This window comes from Castanea sativa, chromosome 5, assembly GCF_040712315.1.
Source record: "Castanea sativa cultivar Marrone di Chiusa Pesio chromosome 5, ASM4071231v1".
NCBI classification, from domain to species: domain Eukaryota; kingdom Viridiplantae; phylum Streptophyta; class Magnoliopsida; order Fagales; family Fagaceae; genus Castanea; species Castanea sativa.
Genome location: NC_134017.1, coordinates 26,397,412 through 26,414,714, shown reverse-complemented (window position 1 = coordinate 26,414,714; position 17,303 = coordinate 26,397,412). Strand labels below are relative to the sequence as shown.

Here is a 17,303-nt window from a genome sequence, read left to right as displayed (position 1 = left end):
AGATTTACTAATGTAGTAAACCGGTCTATGTACTCCACTGTCGTCCCGTATTAAAACCAAACTGACTGCATGGATAGCTACAGTTATGTATGTAAACAGGACTTCATCGACCTCCGGCCAAGACATGATAGGTGGCCGGGAAAGATATTCTTTAAGTTGTTGAAAAGCCAAAGCACACTCCTCGGACCATTGGAATCCTTTCCACTTATTCAACAACTGGAAAAAAAGGTATGCACCTATCAGCAGATTGAAAAATGAACCTACTGAGAGCAGCAGTCATTCCAGTCAACCTCTGAACTTCCTTCGGATTCCGAGGTGGTTGTAGGCCATGGATGGCCCTAACCTGTGCCGGATTTATTTCTATTCCTCTATGAGTCACCATATAGCCTAGGAACTTACCAAAGCCCACCCCAAAAGAGCACTTGGAGGCATTAAGGTGCAACTTGAACTTCCTAAGCGTTTGAAAAGTGTCATCTAAGTCTTTCACATGCATAGGTACCATCTTGATCTTCACCACCATATCATCCACATATACCTTAATAGTCTTTCCAAGTTAAGACTCAAACATCCTGGTCATCATCCTTTGGTAAGTAGCCCCTGCATTTTTCAAACCGAATGGCATCACTTTATAGTGATAATTTCCCGTAGGAGTAATGCAGGCGGTTTTATCCTGGTCATCCAATGCCAAAGGTATTTGGTGATAGCCTTGGAAGGAATCAAAAAACTCATCCAAGGATGCCCAACCGCAGCGTCCACCAGCTGATCGATACGAGGCATTGTGAATGAGTCTTTGGGACAGGCTTTATTTAGGTCTGTGAAGTCCACACATACTCTCCACTTCCCACTCTTCTTTTTTACTACAACAGTATGCGCCAACCATTCCGGGTAGAAAATTTCTTTAATAGCCCTAGCCCTGTTGAGCCTGAGCACTTCCTCCTTGATGGCCTTAGCATGTTCTTTGGAAGAACGTTAAGGTGGTTGCCTCATAGGAATAACAGTAGGATTGACGTTCAAATGATGGCAAATGAAGCTTGGGTCAAATCTCGGAGCCTCGTAGGGATCCCATGCGAACACGTCAATATTATCTTTTAAAAACCTAATCAACTTCGTTTTCTCTTGATGCGGTAGCCGACCACCAACCTGAAAGAATTTTTCAGGGTCATCATCAATAAGAAATCTTTCTAACTCTTCGCACGTTGCCTCCTCTGCTGTCACCGCACCGGGCGCATCCAGAGTTGTTGATTGCTATAAGTCTTCCACAACCGAGGCCGAGGATTCTGATTCGGCTTGAGGCAGCATTGCGGTCAATATGTATTGCCTTGCCACTGATTGGCTCCCAAGAATTTCTTCAATCAATCCACCCGAAGGGAACTTCACCTTAACATGTAAAGTCGAGGAGACAACACCCAAAGCATGCATCTAATGCTTTGCGACGATGGCCGTGTATGGGGAATATGCATCGACCATAATGAAATCTACATCAACTGTTTCCGGACCCGACTGTACAGGCAAACGAATTTGTCCCTTCGGTATGACAGCTTTCTCTTCAAAGCTTATCAACAGCGAATCATAGGGAGTGAGATCCTCCAGCTTTAACTTAAGCCCCTTGAATAAGTCAGGGTATATAATATCCGCACCACTACCCTGATCAACCATCACTCTCCTCACGTCATAATTTCCTATCCTTAATGTAACCACCAGGGCATCGTCATGCGGTTGAATGGTCCCAACCTTATCCTCATCCGAGAATCCCAAAATAGGTGCACTCCCTTTGATCCTTTTTGGCCTCAAGCTAGACTCCTCGGCCGGAGTATGTGACTCCCTTGTAGAACAGGAGCCAGTTCTGCCAGGTGTAGCGAAGATGACATTAATCGTTCCCAAGGGTGGCAGAGATGAGTTGTTCTTCTGATTATTTGGACATGAATGGTTTCCTTATCCGTTAAGTTGATACAAATGTTGCTTCAACTTTCCTTCACTAACTAGCTATTCCAAATGATTCCAAAGTGTCTGGCAATTCTCAGTAGTATGGCTTACATCCTGATGATATTGGCAAAAAAGGTTCTGATTCGACTTCGCAGGGTCCCCAGCCATCTTACTTGGCCACTTGAAGTAGGGCTCCTTGTGGACTTTTTCCAACAATTGGTGCACTGGTTCTCGAAATACGGTGTTAACTACTTGAGGAGTGGCTGAACCAGATTGCCTAGAGAAATCTCTCCTCGGCCTGTTGTTACTATACCTATCCGACCTGAAATCCCTCCTTTCTTGAAGGATAACCTTCGCCTTACCCTTACCTTATTGTTGGTCTTCCTCCACCTTTTTGTAGTCGTCAATGCGATCCATAAGCCGACGTACACTCCGCACAGGGTTTTTGGTTAGAGATTTCCTTAAATCGTGATCAGTTGGGAGGCCAACCTTGAAAATGTTAATTGCCACTTCGTCAAAATCACCATCGATTTCATTAAACATCTCCCAGTATCTGTCATAATACGTTTTCAAGGTCTCACCCTTCCTCATGGCCATAGATAACAATGAGTCCAAAGGTCGAGGAACTCTGTTACATGTAATGAATCGAGACGCAAATGCCCTAGTGAGTTCCATGAAAGAATCAACAGAACCGGCTTTCAGCCCGTTAAACCATTTTATAGCAACAGGTCCCAGGCTAGAGGGAAAGACTTTGCACATCAAGGTTTCGTTCTGAGAGTGTACCGCCATCCTCTGATTAAAATGACTCACATGCTCAACTGGGTCCGTCCTGCCATTATAGATGGTGAAAGTGGGCTGGGTGAACCATCGTGGAAGCTTTCCTTTCTCAATCCTAAATGAGAAAGGGAATTTAGAGATTTGATACAATGCCCTGCTCATAGCGTCATTTCCCAAGCCTGTGGAGGGAAACTTTTTATGCCTACGACTCAGAAGTTCATCCCTTTCGTAAAAGAAGGTTTCGCTAGGAGGAGTCTTGGACCTTGGACTGTAACTGCTTCCTTAGGAGCCCCCAGAGGAAGGATTGGCAGGAGGTGAAGCTCGCCTTCGTCTGACATGGCGTAACTTTTTCTGAAGGTGGTCAATCTCTTTCTGCATGGCCTTGGCATCATCCTCATGGGTGGCTCTGCTTCCACCACGCGAATGGCTTGCACCAGGGTGTACCGTGTGCACACTTCCCTCTCGATCTCTCTGACGCTCAAGACGCTCAAAGTGATCCTCACGCTGGGACCCTTGGGACTCTGCATGATGCGGACCTAAGCTTGCCATAATGTTCCAATTTCTTTAGCACTAGGTTCCCATAGACAGCGTCAATTGTAAGTGCAAAATTTGTACCCGGCCCAATCACTAGGTGGACTCAGGCCCAAAAAGCCTTATACAATAAAAATTTGTAAAGTGTGGGCTTGAAACCTAGACTGTGGATGTTGGACAAGGGAAAAACAGGCTAGATTGCCATTATCCGCGTGTTCAATAGATGAGAATAGTAAAGAATCTCTCCTCGGACGTAAGCCGATGACAACTTGTATTGCCTTTCTTTCTTTTAAGAAAAATATTACAATTACAATTTAAGTATTCGATCCCCCCTTCCTTCTGCCATCCTCCACCTTTTATATCTTTCTTCTTCTCTTGTATCCATCTTCTTCTTCCTTTTTTTTTTCACGTGTATCACCAATCTCATCCCTAGATACTTGTCCCATCCAACACCTTCTTTAAACCTCCAAATACCAGCTGGAAAGCTGAACCTCACTACTTAGAGGTCATTTCCCCATTAATGCGGCCAAGGAGGTAGGTGCAGGGTCTTTAATGCGTGGGTAGTAGCTTTTTCTCCTCTGATATTTCTCACACGTTCTTCCTTCTAACCACTGCGTGGATCACGCCTTTACCCGATAGATCTTCCAGAATTCTGTCTCTAAATCCCTTGGTATGTTTGATAACCTTTACTGGGCCCGTTCGAAGAGGTACTCTTCCTCAGATGACTCCTCCACTTCTTGTAGTGTGCACTGGCTTGTGGGCCTCAAAAGCTCTGCTCAGACAGACTTACACCACCAAATCAAGCCTAAGGCCCAAATAAACATTTTATTTATTTTACCCCCACACCAATCACATTATGTTATTTTTTTTAATAAATAGTAATACTTATTATAATACACACGAAAATAGTAATAATGGTGTTTTAAATCGGGTTTATAATACATTATATAACCAGAGTACGACTACAAAATGACCTAATCTTTATAGTTGACTAGTTGTAGATTAGGGTTAAAAACAATGGACACTAAACGCACACAACTAATGTGAGATAAACATTTTTTTTAGTAAATAGTAATTTATTAGAACACACACAAATATAGTAATAATAGTGTTTTAAACTGGGTTTATAATACATTACATAACCAGAGTACAACTACAAAGGTTAGAATCTTTTGTAGTTGTAATCTGGTTATGTAGTTGTAGACTGGGGTTAATTTAACTGTTAAAGATAGAATACATAGGGTCATAGGAATAACAATCTTTCCAATAAAATTCTAACTCATACTTGGACCCGATCATATCAAATTTGAACATATTCGACCTGACCAATTACGTAGACTAAACAAAAGTAATAAAAACATCGACTAAAAGAAATATTTTGCTTACTTCTGTGTACATATACTGAAAAGTGATACAAACACGACAAGTTTGTTTGTGATTTGCTTATTTTGCTGAAATTCTAAACCTTTTAAAATTCTAACTCATACTTGGGCTAGATCATATAAAATTCAAACATATTCGACCTAACCAATTATGTAGACTAAAACAAAGTAATAAAAACATTGACTAAAAGAAATATTTTGCTTACTTTTGTGTACATATACTGAAAAGTGATATAAACATGACAGATTTGTTTGAGATTCGCTTATTTTGTTGAAATTGAAATTTTTTTACTAAAAGTACTTTAGATAAAGGTAAAAGTTAACTAAAATAATACAAAGAGACCCGTGAATAGTATCAAAAAGTGTAGTAGAGCCAATAAATAGTAATAAAAATAAACTAAATAATAAAATAGACTGACTTTTTAATTTTTGCCAAACATACCTGACATGTTTTAAAATGACCACATCTCTTGTAGAGTTTTTACTTTTTATTTTTGTTTGTACGTTGGTTGAGTTTTTTATTTTTAATGGTTTTGTTTTAGTGTTTTTATTTTTGATTTTGATTTTTTATTTTTAAAAGGAGAAAAGGAGAGTAGAAAACATAACAAAGTAACTTATGAGCCTAGCTGAATCTAAAAAAGAGCATCTTTAGATCATTCTTATCCGATGTTTTCCACATTTAGCGCACTAAATACCAAAAACTCAAAAACTAGGGTAAATGCCAAAAAAGTTTTGGCATTGGCTACAGTTACGGTACGGAAGGAATACTTTAACATCTCAAAGTATGTTCGGTGCTAATAAAGAAAACTGCATCGTAAACTATTTCCATAACCTGGCTACTCAACTTTTCTCTCTCACTCTGTATGTCTCTCTCTACCTGCACAGAAAGAGAGACGATTCTACTCAACAGTCCAAAATATGAAGAAAATACCAAGAACCCATCTTGGCTAATCCACTTGTTTCTGTAACTGAATCAAGGAATGAGGTCAGTCATGTCTCTATCTCCACCCCTTTTCTGGTTCTTGGTCATTTTCTTTTTCCCTTCATTCATGGCCAAGCAAACATCTTTTGTTGTTTTGCCACTCATTTCAAATTATTCTTACTGTTAACAAAGAAAATCTATCAATACTCACCAAGGAATTCCTTGTTTTAGTTGTTTCTTACCCTATTTACTTTGCTTCACACAAATAAGATACAGTTGGGAACATCTATCTTTGTTTTCGTAACTCTGTCTCACTTTGATTTCAACACACAGATCTTGTCATCGGACTCTTTGTGCAATTATACAATTCTTTCTACAAATTCATAATTGTCTTTCAGCTTTTTGAGTAGAAAAGTTTCATCTTGTAGCTGGGTGGCAAACTCTTTTTCCCAGTTACATAATTGAGTTTTGGAGACTATAGAGAATTAGCAAAATTCAAAGTCCTTGTTTTATATTGGTTTTTCAGGCTAAATTTGGCCAAACCCCAGATTTTTTTTTACTGGTTGCCAAATTTGCTAGGAATTATGGGTTTGTTCAAATTTAGAACCTTGTTTCTTAGTTTGCTCCTTGTGTTTGAGATCTGCATTGCCAGCACTCAACAGTTTGGCCGGATTTATCCTGGCTTCCGAGCATCTCAGATGGAATATATTGATAATAAAGGTATATTTCTGATATCCAACAACTCGAAATTCGCTTTGGGTTTCTACACTAGTGTGGATGTCACATTGTTTCTACTAGTTGTCATTCACATGCCTAGTTCCAAAGGAGTTTGGACTGCTAATAGAGGCTTATTGATTCAAAATACTGCTAACTTTGTGTTTGGAGAAGATGGGAACGTTTACTTGGAAGATGGGGATAGTGTAGTTTGGTCTACAAACACTAGAGGAAAAACAGCTACAGCCATAGAAATGAGCGATACGGGAAACTTGGTATTGCTTGGGGCCGGTGGAAGCATTCTATGGCAAAGTTTTAGCCATCCTACTGATACCCTTTTGCCTGGCCAGGAATTCTTTTATGGAATGCAGCTCAAAAGTTTTCCCAACAGCAATAAATTGTCTCACTATCTTGAATTCAGATCAGGCGATTTGGTCTTGTCAGCGGGCTTTGAAACGCCACAAATTTATTGGTCCATAACAAATGACAGGCGCAAAACCAATAACTCCGTCATCGGCAAGGTTCATTCTGTGACTCTGGTGTCCAATTTCTGGAATTTCTATGATCAAAATAAAACCTTACTTTGGCAGTTTGTCATCTCCAACAGTCCTGGATGGAATCCCTTCTGGGCTGCTGTTTTAGGCTCCAATGGGTTAATCTCATTCTATAATCTTCAAAAGGGGAAACCAGTTACTGCCGAGGCAATTAAAATACCACAAAGCCCCTGTAGTACACCTGAGCCATGTAACCCGTACTATGTGTGCTATTTTGAAAACAGATGCCAATGCCCTTCACTTCTCAGCTCTCACTCTAATTGCAAGCCTCAGATTAATTCAAACTGTAACAACTCCAAGAGTTCGGTACAGCTTCTATATGTTGGCGAAAGGCTCAACTATTTTGCGCTTGACTTTGTTACACCCTCATTGAAATCCAATCTAAATGCTTGCAAAGAAGCATGCTTTGGAAATTGCTCCTGCCTTTCGTTGTTCTTTGAAAACAGCTCTGGAAGTTGCTTTCTGTTTGATCAGATAGGAAGTTTACAACGGTCTGATGTGGGTTCTGCTGGTTATATTTCATATATAAAAGTTGTAAGTCCTGCAAGTGAAGAAATTGGAAATGGAGGCAATAACATTATGTTACCCATGGTCATAGTTGCAGCAGTGATTGTTTTCTTTGGTCTAATTTATGCAGTATACTGGTACCAACGTAAAAAGAAAATATTACTCAAATATCCTTTTGGCAAGTCAGAAGAGGATGATTTCTTGGACAATCTTCCTGGAATGCCTTTTCGTTTTTGTTATGGTGATCTTTGTAGAGCAACCAAAAACTTCTCTACAAAGGTTGGTCAAGGAGGGTTTGGCTCAGTCTACATAGGTGTGCTCCCAGATGGTACAGAAGTGGCCGTGAAAAGGTTGGAGGGTGCTGGACAGGGGAAAAAAGAATTTAAAGCTGAAGTTACCATCATTGGCAGTATCCATCATGTGCATCTGGTCAAGCTCAAAGGCTTCTGTGTTGAAGGGCCTCACAGGCTTCTTGTGTATGAGTACATGCGTAAAGGGTCATTGGATAAATGGATCTTCAACAAGAATGAAGAGGGTAATCTGTTGGATTGGGATACAAGATTTAATATTGCTTTGGGTACAGCAAAGGGGTTGGCTTATCTCCATGAGGAGTGTGAAGTGAAGATTGTCCACTGTGATATAAAACCTGAAAATGTTCTTCTTGATGATAATTTTGTTGCAAAAGTTTCAGACTTTGGTTTGGCTAAGCTTATGAACCGGGAACAAAGCATTGTGTACACAACATTGAGGGGTACAAGAGGATACCTTGCACCAGAGTGGATTACCAACTTTGCCATATCAGAGAAGAGTGATGTGTACAGCTATGGTATGGTCTTGCTTGAGATTATTGGAGGAAGGAAAAATTATGATTCACGAAATAATTCAGAGAAAGCCCATTTCCCTTCCTACGCCTCCAAGATGTTGGAAGAAGGAAAACTGAAAGAAATCCTTGATACAGAGCTAGAGATTGATGAAAAAGATGAGCGGGTTGTCACAGCTATCAAAGTTGCTATGTGGTGTATACAAGATGAGATGCATTTAAGGCCACCAATGGCAAAAGTAGTCCAAATGCTTCAAGGTCTTTGTGATGTGCCTCCGCCTCCAACCTCATCTCAGTTGGGTTCTCTATCAGGCATCTTTAAATGGAACAGTTATGGGGCTACTGCATCAGGAGTGAATGATTACTCAAGTGATGTAGCCATTTCAGATATTCGCTTATCAGGTCCAAGATGATAGAAGAAATTTTTGCACCAGAGGATATCATTTTAATCTATGTATAATGAAGTATTGATGATCCGTATGTATTGGTATTTAAATAGAAATATTTTCTTGTCTCTTCTTGGTTTCTGACTAGTTTTGAAACTTTTGTATTGAATTATTGCCCTTGTTTGTTCACCTTTCAATTTTAAGAAGAGAATAACAGTTTATTAATTTCACATGCACAATGAAGCTCAAGTTAGTCTTGATTCTACCTTGAATTCTGCTAAGAATGTTCCTGGAAACTCCTCTAGTTGACATGAAACTTTCTTGTGTGTTTAGTTTCTCCTCAGATAGAGTTTGAGACATATAATGAATTTACATCAGCAACTTGGCTGGTACATGTGATTGATATCCAGCAATGAACTGGTATCAGCGATACAAGTGTAAAGTTGACACAACTGAAAAATATTCTTCAAATGAAATGAAACTAAAGAGAATTAAACTATGAGAAAGAAGAAAATTTGTGCAGTATGATGCAAGTTTGCAATCAAATACAAAATAGTAAGGGTCAACTTGTGACACAAAGGTCAAAACTGAGCAATTTTTGGGACTCACAGCCAAGAGGACCACATCTTGGACCACATTACTTTGTTTTAGTCTATATGGGGAGGACTCATTTAAGGGTTTAGATTCTCTCCCCTACTAGAAGAGCACTAACTCTGAATAGGGTTTATAAAACAGAAATTTCATTCTTTAGGGGGGGTTACAATCCACTTTTACAGGTATAGACATATAATACAAGATTTCGTGCAGGCATTTAGCTTATTTGTTTTTCAAAATGAGAGAATAAAAAAATATTTAATGAGCTTAATTTCTCTTTTGAGCCTGGGGTATGACACATTTACTCACGTAGATGATTGAAACGTGCTAGATTAAGAAATGGGAGTTGGCCTAGCATTGTCAAAGAGATTCACGTTGTTAGAATATAAAAATTAATCTCTATTGTCACTTTCATAGTAGTAAATTATCAGAGAATTGGGCTCGCATGATTCACACATTAATAGAGACTCTAGCGCTGGCAACCAAGTCGGTCAAGTTTTAATATATATGCAAGACTTGGACTTTCGCATGTCATATACACGATAGAGATTAAAATGAAATAAAACAGTGATATACTCTCACAAGCAAGGTTTTTTTTAACTGTGAAACGTTCTGACCACAATATATGTGAACACATAAGAAGAAAGTGCAGCTGACTCAAGAATCTTATGGTATATAACAATATATAGAATAGTTTTGATTCATCTTACTTCATCTCTTCTCTCAAATCAAGGGAAAGCCCAAGATCCATTCATCTCTTTCAGAGACAGAATGAGGTTAGTCATATGAATCCTTGTAATGTGTTATGAGTCATCCCTTGCTCCTCGTTAATGGCTATGCAATATGTTTTTGATCTGCTTCTAGTTTTCTATATTGCTAATTTAAGAAAGTCCGTCATCAAGAATTCTCTTCAGTCTAGTTTATCCGTAGTAGGTTTTTTGCTATATTTGTTGCTTCACATACACGAAATGCATCTGCATCTTCTTCTTTTATCTTTCTACTTCAAATACCAGACAAGACTTTCTACAAACTTTGGGTTCTGGATTTAGAAATTCATAGGTTATTCCTTCAACAATATATCTTTTTGTTTAAGGAATGTATATGTACCTTGTTTTATTCATAATCAATGCTTAAATTTACGGTCAAATATTAGAATGTACCCTCTCTGCCGAACTCATTCCTTGTTTTGAACTGGTGTTTCAAATTTGATTCACCCAAATACATGAAATTGTTAGTGGTATAAAATTTCAAGACTTTGGTGGTCTAGTTGGCCAAATTCAGTGAATTGGTGCAGCTACACAAGTAATGGATTTATTCCAATTTAGAACATTGTGTTTCTATTTCATCCTTATGTTGCAAACTTGCATTGCCATCACTCAAAATATTGGTCAGATATATCCAGGATTCAATACGTCTCAGATGGTGTATGTTGAGAACAATGGGCTATTCCTCTTATCCAACAACTCAGTTTTTGCCTTTGGCTTTAAGAACAGCCAGGATGTCACAATGTTTGCACTAGTAGTTATTCACATAAACAGTTCCAAAGTGGTTTGGACTGCCAACACGGGCTCAATGGTCACTGGTTCTGATAATTTTGTATTTGGCAATGATGGGAATGTTTACTTGGAAAGCACGAATGGTGTGATTTGGTCTACAAACACAATAGGAGAAAGAGCTACAGCCATGGAATTGCAGGACTCCGGAAACTTGGCATTGCTTGGTGACAATGGAAGAATTCTTTGGCAGAGTTTTAGCCATCCTACTGATACCCTTTTACTCAACCAGGAATTCTTTGAAGGAATGCAACTAAAAAGTTCTCCCAACCGCAATAACTTGTCTCAATATCTTGAAATCAAGTCAGGAAACTTGGTATTGTATGCTGGATATAAAACTCCACAAATCTATTGGTCTATTGCAAATGACAGCAGGATAAGTAGTAACAATGTCAGTGGCAAGGTTTATTCTGCATCTTTGATGTCCAATTCATGGAATTTCTATGATCAAAGGGGGACCTTACTTTTGCAGTTTACATTCTCCAACCATTTTGAACAGAATGCCATGTGGGCTGCTGTATTAGGCTCCGATGGCTCAATCTCATTCTATAATTTTCAAATGGGAAACTCTGTTACTCCTGAGGCAAATAGAATACCACAAAGTTCCTGCAGCATTCCTGAGCCTTGTAACCCATATTATGTCTGCTATTTGAGCAACCAATGCCAGTGCCCTTCTGTTCTCAGTTTACAACTTAATTGCAAGCCTCAGATTATCTCAACCTGCAATAGCTCCAAAGGCTCAGGAGACCTTTTATATGTTGGTGAGAAGCTTGATTATTTTGCACTTGGGTTTGTCACACCCTTTTTGAAATCTGATATAAATGCTTGCAAACAAGCTTGCCTTCAAAACTGCTCATGCCTTGTGCTATTCTTTGAAGGCAGTTCTGGGAATTGCTTTCTGTTTGACCAGATAGGAAGTTTGCAACGTGCAAGTTCTGCTGGTTATGTCTCTTATGTGAAGGTCTTAAGTAATGGTTCTAATGGAGATGGAGGGCAAAGTCCTGCAAGAGGAAAAAGCAGAAAAGTAAGCCACATTCTAATCATTGTAATCATTGTCACTGCAACAATTCTAGTTATTGTTGGTCTAATCTTTTTAGCATTTTACTATGACCGCAAAAATAAGATATTGCTGGAACCTTCCCAAGAAGATTTAGAAGATGACACTCTTTTGGATATTCTTTCTGGGATGCCTGTTCGCTTCAGCTATAGTGACCTTCATGAAGCAACTAATAACTTCTCTATAAAACTTGGCGAAGGAGGGTTTTATTCAGTCTACCTAGGTGTGTTTCCCGATGGTACTCTATTGGCTGTGAAACAACTGGAGGCCATTGGGCAGGGAATGAAAGAGTTTAGAGCTGAAGTTGGTCTAATTGGGAGTATCCATCATGTCCATCTGGTCCAGCTCAAAGGCTTCTGTGCTGAAGGGCCTCACCGGCTACTTGTATATGAGTACTTGAACAAAGGATCTTTGGACAGGTGGATTTTCAAGAACAATGAAGGTGATCCCATGTTGGATTGGAATACAAGATTCAACATTGCAGTGGGTACAGCAAAGGGGCTGGCTTATCTCCACGAGGAGTGTGAAGTGAAAATTGTCCACTGTGATATAAAGCCTGAAAATGTACTACTTGATGATAATTTTTCTGCCAAAGTTTCAGACTTTGGTTTGGCTAAGCTTATGGATAGGGAGCAAAGTCTTGTATGCACACAGCTGAGGGGTACAAGAGGTTACCTTGCACCAGAATGGATCTTTGACCATGCCATATCAGAGAAGAGTGATGTATATAGCTATGGAATGCTCTTGCTTGAGATCATTGGAGGAAGGAAAAATTATGATCCAAGGCAAAGATCAGACAAAGTCTATCTTTCTACTTATGCCTTCAAGATGAGGGAAGAAGAAAAACTAAAAGAAATTCTTGATCCAAAGCTAGAAACTGATGAAAGCGATGAAAGGGTTATCACTGCTATCAAAGTTGCACTATGGTGCATACAAGAAGATATGCATTTGAGGCCTGCAATGACTAAAGTAGTTCAAATGCTTGAAGGCCATTGTTCTGTACCTCAGCCTCCAACTTCCTCTAAGTTGGATTCTCGTTCAAGTTTTGCCAAAAGCAAAAGTAAAGCGACTACTTCCACATCAAGAATGATAAACTATTATAGTGATGCGCACCTGTCATCTGTTCAGATATCAGGACCAAGATAATAGTGATAGAAGTGATTGTAATAGCCTTACAGTTGAAATAAGCCCAAAGGAATGCCCTAGCATAGTTTTGGAATGCCTTTGCGTCTATTTCTAACAAGTAATACTAAATTCACAATAATTTTCACCACAGGTAACATGTCTTATTGCGATTAAAGTGATATCAGTCTATCACTTTCACTTGAGTGTACTGTTATTAGTGATACCATTTTTATTAGGACTAAATGTATTTTTAGTCCCTACATTTTGGTCCAATTTTTATTTTGGTTCCTACATTTTCATTTTATCACTTTTAGTCCCTAAACCAATTAACGCGTGTTATTTTAGTCCTTACCGTCACCCAACTAACAGAAAATGCTGACGTGGCTGACGGCATAGTAAAATAATAATTAAAAAATCTATTTTGATATTAAAAAATTGTCACATCACTTAACACGTCACTTATGTTAATTTATCAATTTTAGCAAAATTAAAAAATAGAAAAAAAAATTAAAAACGTAAAAACACATAAATTCAAATCATGTTGAAGAACATGTATAAACAAATCTTAAACCCAGATTACAAAAACACAACCCCAGATCACAAGATCGAAGAACATAGTACTCAAAGATTTTCTTTTCCAACATTTCTCATAACACAAATTCAACTAAATACATAGAATTTCATCCCAAACATATCTCCAAAACCAGTAAATCAAAACCTAACCAAATCAACAACAAAACATCTAAATCATCCAACAAAACAAAACCCAATCATCAAACCAAAATCCATAAATTCCAGACCACAAATCCTCAACAAACCCCAGAGAAAACCCAATCATCAACGTCGATTCGTGCAGCGCCAGAGCCTTTGCCAGGTCGCGTCGTTCCTCATCCATCATCCTCACTGATTCATCGTCCTCCTCACCGCCGCCACCGAAGCTCACACACCATCGCCGAAGCTCACGCACCATCACACCAGAGCTCACGCATCATCGCCGACCCACACATCATTGCCGACCCGATTCATCATCCTCCTCACCCATCTTCGAAGCCCAGCTCCGTTCATCCATCATCCTTCGCCGATCTGTTGATTTTGCATTTGGGTTTGCGTGTGTTTGCATATGGGTCTACTCGAAGCCCGTGGTGATCCTCGACATGCTTTGGAATCTCGCCCACGGCGGAGCAAGTTTTTTTCGGTGATGGGGATTTGGAGCTTGGATTCTTGGTTCTTTTGACCTTTGAGATTTGATGATTGATCAGTTTTTTGGTTTGTTTTTCTTGTGGGTATTTTAGATCTTTTGGGTTTGCTGGATTCTTGGTTATTTATGATGTGGGTAATGGAAAAGGTTAAGTTTTTGTGAGGTTGATGTTAGAGCTGGGTAATGGTTGATGTTAAGTTTTTGAAAATTGGAATGTTAGAGTTGGGTTTTTGGTTATTGTGATGTGGGTGCTTTTGATTTTGTTTTCTCTTCTTACTTGTGTGTTCTTCATTTAGATTAAGAAATAATTAATTAAGATCAAATGATTCAAAAGTTCATCGAGATGTGAATTTTTCTGGTTTTGAAATTTTCTGGGCTTGAGCATGTAGGTTCTTATGAAAAAAAATGAAAAGTAAAAAAAAAAAATAGATTAATGTTTATTTTAAAATTTTTATTTATTTTCTGACCTAGCTTTTTATTTTTTGGGTTTTTATTTTTTTATTTAATTTTTTATTAATTAAAATGCTGACGTGCTGATGTGTCATGGGTGATGTGGCATTTTTATAATATTTTAATTCCTCCGTTAGCCACGTCAGCATTTTCTGTTAGTTGGGTGACGGTAAAGACTAAAATAATACGCATTAATTGGTTTAGGGACTAAAAGTGGTAAAATGAAAATGTAGGGACCAAAATAGAAATAGGGCCAAAATATAAGGACTAAAAGTGCATTTACGCCTTTTTATTATACATCACTCCAAATAGGTTATGTCAATAATTATGAAAAATGTTGTGTCCATAAACTAATTGATTTTTGTTTAGAAATAATGTAGGTCCTATGAGGTCCCTATTGAAAGCTTCCTAGCTAGTAGTCAAGGATTCTTATCAACATATCGTGACCATTTGTTCTGGCACGTGCTTTTAGAGATTAATTGCTCTCTAATATAACCTGCAAAATGAAATTCAAGGACAATAGGATTTAGGTATTCCCTGAATATTTCGGTAAGGATTGAAACTGGTTTATTTATTTGGGATCAGAACCTCAAAAGTTACAACAATTATACTGAAGTTTATTTTCTTTCACTGTTTTTTTTTTCCTTAAAAAAAATTATTTTCTACTCTTTTTTGGTCTTAAATGGAATGTAGAGAAAAATGAAAGCACAATTTTTTTTTTATACTAGTCGCCGACCCGCTCGTTGTGCACGATTATTTTTTAAGAGTGGTCTCATTATTATTATTATTATTATTATTATTATTATTATTATTATTATTATTATTATTATTATCATTATGTAATTTGAACTAATTTAATGAAAAGTAATTCATTTCATAATCATATTTATCGCAAAATAATTTTTTATTATTGTATAATTGTTTTATTTAAATTTTGAAACCTTAATTCTACCGTAGTCTGTTGAATAATTTTTACATCTCTAAGTCAATTAAACATGTTTGGCATGCTACATGTAAACCTTCTTTTCTCTAAGGGTTGAAATAATGTGGGTAATATATTTTTCTATGGAAGTGTTTTCTAAAAATTAAATTTGGTGATTATCTTTAAATAATTGTGAAAATTCCAAGCAATAATTTAGAAGGTAATTCATGTTACATGTTCATGCTTTGATTGTGTAATTGTATGATTGATTTGGGTTATAATTTATAAGTTGTTTAGGATTTTTTTTTTTTTTAGAAGACTAAGTATTTTTAACACACACACAGAGAAATGAGAGAAAGTCTTAAAAAATTTGACAGTAGTGTATATTCAAAAGAGCCTAATTTTGTTGTTTAGGATATAAAATATAGTATTGTGTGTGATTTATAGAGTAACGGCGGTCGTAGTTATTAACAATTATTTTTTCATCGTATTTTAAGTTAATAAAAACCTTAAATATACTCTCTCTTTTTTTCAAAAAAAAAAAAACTTTACATATTTTTTTAACGCGAATCTTTACATATACCTCAATAAGTAAACTCTATACATTTCACTTCCTTAGATGCATAAAAAAAATGCATCTATTCCATAGTTATAGTGGCTAATTAGTTTTTTCATGATCTCATTTGTAACGTTTCTTACTATTATCATATTTTACTGGATGATGATTTTCATAATTAAGGCATTATATGAGAGTTAAAAACTTAGAACATTTCATTAGATTTTTAAAAGTCATGGCGTGTGAAGAATATAAGCATTTAAGGATTTTTATTATTTATAAATAATGTTAAATGAAATGTCAAAAAAATGATTTTTGAAATTTTCCATCTTTATTTCTTATATATTTCTATTATTATTGAAGAACTTCTTCCTTTTAGTTTTGATAATAAATATTGTTTTTTAGATTAGAGTTTGATTAATTTTAAGTTAAAATTTTGTATGATTGTATTTAATTGTTGATTATATGATTTAATTAAGTGAATTTATTGATTTATTTAATTGCATATATTGTAAAGTTTTTAATGACTTTCGTAAGATCATCTTTAATTAATTTTACTCCTTTAATCGTCAGCCCCTTTGTTTTCCTATTAACGGTTAATAATTAATTTACTTAATTGATGTTTGATTTCTTTTACTAATCCCTTTCTCTCTCTCTTCATTAACATCCTATTGTTTTCCCAAATTTGATGATAAATCTAATGCACTAAATATGCATTGTAACGTTTATTTTTATTTTTTCATTCCATTTTGTTGCCATGAAGTTAGTATATCCATGACTATTAGTTTGTTTTATGATATGTTTGGTTTGATATTATTATTATTATTATTATTATTATTATTATAAGAAATATTTTATTTTTTATTTTTTAAATAAAAAATGATAGAAAATATAAATAATTTAATAATATGGAGGATGTAAGGACACAATCTGAGCCCGAACCCACAGTCAGAAGGGAATGGGCCTGAAAGACCTTTTACAATAAAATTTGTAGAGAGTGGACTTGAAATCTAGGTTCTAGTGATGTTAGATAACAACAATGATGAGCTTTGATCACAAAGATATATACAAGGAACTGTTTATATAAAAGAATCTTTTCCTCGGACACAAGCCGAGGATGATTTATATTACTTCTTCCTAATACAGATTACAATTATGGATAATGAGGTCTACAGTATTTTTTCTCCCTTTCTTCCGATCCCCTCTCCTCAAGACCCCTTCTCCATTTTATTTTTCCTCATTCTCCTCTTCTTCATGATCCATGTCAGGGTTAGATTGCTGGTTTAGATACTTGTCCCATCCACCTCCCTTGAAATCTTTGGAGACAGGAGC

The 17,303-nt window shown here is 36.9% G+C and overlaps 2 protein-coding genes across 3 annotated transcripts; both read left to right on the top strand.

Annotated features, from left to right (window-relative positions):
- The first annotated feature begins 5,383 nt into the window (after nucleotides 1-5,383).
- LOC142633267 (G-type lectin S-receptor-like serine/threonine-protein kinase SD2-5) lies at nucleotides 5,384-8,752 on the top strand. Its single transcript, XM_075807484.1, has one exon. It carries the CDS (start codon nucleotides 6,120-6,122, stop codon nucleotides 8,541-8,543), a length of 2,424 nt encoding a protein of 807 aa, XP_075663599.1. The 5' UTR covers nucleotides 5,384-6,119; the 3' UTR covers nucleotides 8,544-8,752.
- A 1,086-nt stretch (nucleotides 8,753-9,838) lies between these two features.
- LOC142636860 (G-type lectin S-receptor-like serine/threonine-protein kinase SD2-5) lies at nucleotides 9,839-13,097 on the top strand. 2 transcript variants are annotated; one of them, XM_075811151.1, is made up of 2 exons: nucleotides 9,839-11,687; nucleotides 11,787-13,097. In XM_075811151.1, the coding sequence occupies exons 1-2, from the start codon at nucleotides 10,416-10,418 to the stop codon at nucleotides 12,864-12,866; spliced, it is 2,352 nt and encodes a 783-aa protein (XP_075667266.1). In that variant the 5' UTR covers nucleotides 9,839-10,415; the 3' UTR covers nucleotides 12,867-13,097. The 2 variants fall into 2 exon arrangements, with proteins under 2 accessions (XP_075667266.1, XP_075667265.1); XM_075811150.1 differs by having other exon boundaries at nucleotides 9,839-13,097.
- The last annotated feature ends 4,206 nt before the right edge of the window (nucleotides 13,098-17,303 follow it).

Bases quoted from the DNA above. Each gene is read 5' to 3' on its own strand.
- LOC142633267 (XM_075807484.1), top strand. From the start codon at position 6,120: ATGGGTTTGTTCAAATTTAGAACCTTGTTTCTTAGTTTGCTCCTTGTG.
- LOC142636860 (XM_075811150.1), top strand. From the start codon at position 10,416: ATGGATTTATTCCAATTTAGAACATTGTGTTTCTATTTCATCCTTATG.